Source organism: Salmo salar, chromosome 25 (genome assembly GCF_965601325.2).
Source record: "Salmo salar chromosome 25, fSalSal1, whole genome shotgun sequence".
Classification (NCBI taxonomy): Eukaryota; Metazoa; Chordata; class Actinopteri; order Salmoniformes; family Salmonidae; genus Salmo; species Salmo salar.
The window spans coordinates 18,811,688-18,815,446 of NC_138315.1; the positions used below are offsets into that span (position 1 = coordinate 18,811,688).

A 3,759-nucleotide genomic window follows, 5' to 3' on the forward strand; every position below is an offset into this window, starting at 1 on the left:
GTGCAGTCCTGCTAGTGCCCTGCTGTAATTTGTCACCTCAAATTCCTGTATCATGGTTAGCAAACGAACGCTCTTGTAGCTTGGATTAGTAAACCATGTTTAACCAACACAAAGTCAAATGCTTTACCCTTTCTGAACATAAACCTATTATATCATATAGGTTAGGGGAGGCCTATCACATGAGTGGATTTGTTTATGAACCTATTCAAACATGACTTGATAGAGGTGTCATTGAAATGTCCCCAGTCCCCACAAAACAGCATGCGCTTGGGTTAGACAACAGGCGCACATGCGCTTAAGCGGCTAGGCATGCATCTATTTATTTACGGTCTGTTGTTGCTGGGCTTCGACAGAAGGTGGCGTCGTCCTCCATGTATAGACTTTCAAAAAACCTCTTTACCCTTATGAAAATATTGCATTAAAATCTCAGGATGGAATTCTGAAATTGTTAACCCTATACAAATGCTCTCTACTGAATATAGGTCAGTTATAGTTAATCGTTTAATTGTGCATGTATTTAGGATATTAGGCATATTACTAGAACCAGTTCATTTGTTTTTACGTTATAATAATGTTATGCACATAAAGTGACATCGAAATAGTAACTCGTAGCCAATACCTACAATAAGGTGCTCATTCTCAATATTAAAATACCTACTAATGTATTAACTAATAGCATTGTAATTGATCAATAGCTTGCACAGCTGTATAGGCGTATGCTTTAAACCTAGGCCTATGCTTTGCACTGTATACATTTTCGTTATCATTATCTGATCTGGAATATTCTCACTCCTTTAATCCACAGGCCTATTGGTGAATCGAATCAAATTAAAAATACGCAAAGGGCAAAGGGGTAGGCTATTTATTACGCCTATACATTTCTAGCTATATGGATTTCGATATGCATGTCGATAAGCACGACCATAGCAACGTGCATGTGGCCATAGCAACGTGCATGTGGCCACCATAATAATAAATGTGCACTTTGTTTGGCATGGCCCGAATGGGTGGAGCGTATGTTATGGTAGGCAGGCTACTGCGCTGTTTTGCTTTCTGCTCCCTCATCCTCTCATCAGTGTGTATGCTGCGGCCGCAGTGGTAGGAGTCGGACCGCATGTGCCGTCACGTAGCCCACCATAGAGCTCATAACATCAACCCAAATTCATAGCTGCAATAATTGTCATTTTGTTTATGGACGCAGTGTAGCCATTTCTCGGGATAATTTGGACTCATCCACGACTCGCAGGTGGATTTCTTTTTCTTCATTCCCGGAACGGAGGCTCGTTTTTTGGACAGCCAACGTGCCTATAGAGGAGACTTGGGGACGGGAGACAAGTGCCAGTGCTCACGGGGAAAACAGTAGAGCGAGACAGCAAGCAGTGTGTTTATTGTAACCCACCAGGATCGTCCTTTAGGTGTCTGGTGAGTGTGGGGAGTTCGACAGTTGCAAAATGAAATGAATCTTAACTGGAGTGTGGAGAAGAATTCTAATGAAGCCCGCGCTGCGTCCTACAGACGAGAACACTGTTCCCCAATGCTTCTGAGGGGAAAACGAGGATGAACCATCCAAAGCGCACGTCGGGCCTGTAAACACATTGACTTTACGTTTTTTGATAGGCTATCATTGTGTATTCAACGACGAGCGTATTGAACATTGGAACGCTGTTTTAGGTCATCACATAGGTTCTGTAGAGAAGCTAGACGTTCCTTTCACCTGCTATTGAAAATGGGCAACAGTTTCTCCAACATATCTGCTTTCCAATCCCTTCACATTGTGATGCTGGGGTTGGATTCGGCTGGCAAAACGACTGTTCTTTATCGTCTGAAATTCAACGAATTCGTAAACACCGTGCCAACGATTGGATTCAACACGGAGAAAATCAAACTCAGTAATGGTACTGCAAAGGGGATCAGCTGTCACTTCTGGGACGTCGGAGGCCAGGAGAAGCTCCGACCCCTATGGAAATCCTACAGTCGGTGCACGGACGGCATCATCTATGTGGTGGACTCGGTAGACGTCGATCGGTTGGAGGAGGCTAAAACGGAACTGCATAAAGTTACCAAATTCGCGGAGAACCAGGGGACACCGCTGCTGGTGATAGCCAACAAGCAGGACCTGCCCAAATCTCTTCCAGTCGCGGACATCGAAAAACAGCTGGCTCTCCACGAGCTCACCCCATCCACCACATACCACGTCCAACCTTGCTGCGCCATAATTGGCGAGGGACTCCACGAGGGTATGGACAAATTATATGAGATGATAGTAAAGCGGAGAAAGTCTTTAAAGCAAAAGAAGAAACGATAACGACCGCCCATGGGTGGTAGCCTATGGACCATTCATTAACCTAAACCTACGCAACATTACTGTATCTAAATGCTGTTTGGGTATGCCAATGTTGCCCTAAAATGACATTTACTTTGCGGTGATTGTTGTATTTCCTTTCATTGGGTTGTAAAAGTTGCTGACGCTGTGAATCCTATAGCTGAATGATGCTTTTGCACGCAAGGGGGTGATCCTATTGGTGCAAGATATTTACTAAGGTTAACCAAAACAAACTTGATATTACTTTTATCATAGGAACAAAAGCATTGATAAATGAATGCGGGCTGGCCCGTCATTTGCTGCTTTACCATGGACTATAAATCTGTAGCTCGACATGTTATTTTGAAGAAGCATCCCATACAGTATGGGCCTATACTGTGATGGACTATGGACATTCTGACGGAATGCTTTTGTTTGGACAGCAAGTTTTACTTTGCACGTTAAGTGGATGTGGGTCACAATGAAATGGACCCTGTTCATTCAGAGAGAAGAAAAAAACTGAAACCAAGATATCTGTATTATGAAAGTCACACCTCAGTCCCTGTATGGGTTTATTAATGCAGAAGTCAACAAGGCTTTGGAGCGTTGAAGTTTACTATGCGTGGTGGACTGAGGATAACATTGTCTGCAACGTGGTCCACTACTTTGCACTTTTAATTTCCTAACAAAATAGTAGAGTACTACACTGTATAGCAAAAAAAAAACAGGCTGTATGTACCAAAAAGCCAAAATTGAATTATTTTTTGAATATTAAAATATATACAAAATGCATTGTGACTGATTACTTTTATTTCCATGATGTGATATAGGAATGTAAATGTAATCTACAGTAAGAGGATAATGTCAACAGCTGGCCAAGATGAAGGTGATCAACAGGAGATGTATTTTAAACCTGGTGAACTATTGACCTGAACACATGGACTGGTTTGTCTCTACATCTCCCCTGAGAGACCCTCACATTTCAAAGGTGTGTATTAGGGAGGGGAGAGGAAGACAGGAGGGGTGGTCACAGTCTATCAATGAACTAATGGGAATCTATTCAATGTTGTCACTTGATCTCCCAAAATGTCTCTATTTAACACATGCTCATACCCATCGTGGTTTGTGAGTTGGTGTTAGAATGTAGGTGTTTTGGATAGGCCTACCCGTTGGTGTTGGATGAGTCTCAACATTCTTTTGTATTCGCAGTCCAACATCAAGCAAAGCAAGGGGTTCATTTGTGTGTCATTTTTAGAGCTGCAATGCGTTGTCAGATGTATTCGTGCACAGACCTTGTAAGGAGAGGTCATTCAATTCCCTGCTGGGTAGCAGTAACTATCTTTGTGTGTACCAGAGTTTGGAAACTTGAGTTTCCTAGCATGCTGTATCACTCTCACTCACTAAATCACTCTCAGCTACGGCACGCACACAGCAGTCTTTCTCCCTCTTTGGCACTC

At 42.8% G+C, this 3,759-nt stretch overlaps 1 protein-coding gene across 1 annotated transcript; it reads left to right on the plus strand.

Moving 5' to 3' along the window:
- Positions 1-1,109: 1,109 nt before the first annotated feature.
- Positions 1,110-3,092, plus strand: arl4c (ADP-ribosylation factor-like protein 4C). The gene is given in 1 exon segment (NM_001140477.1): positions 1,110-3,092. A coding segment is annotated over 1 exon segment (579 nt). The 5' UTR covers positions 1,110-1,726; the 3' UTR covers positions 2,306-3,092.
- The last annotated feature ends 667 nt before the right edge of the window (positions 3,093-3,759 follow it).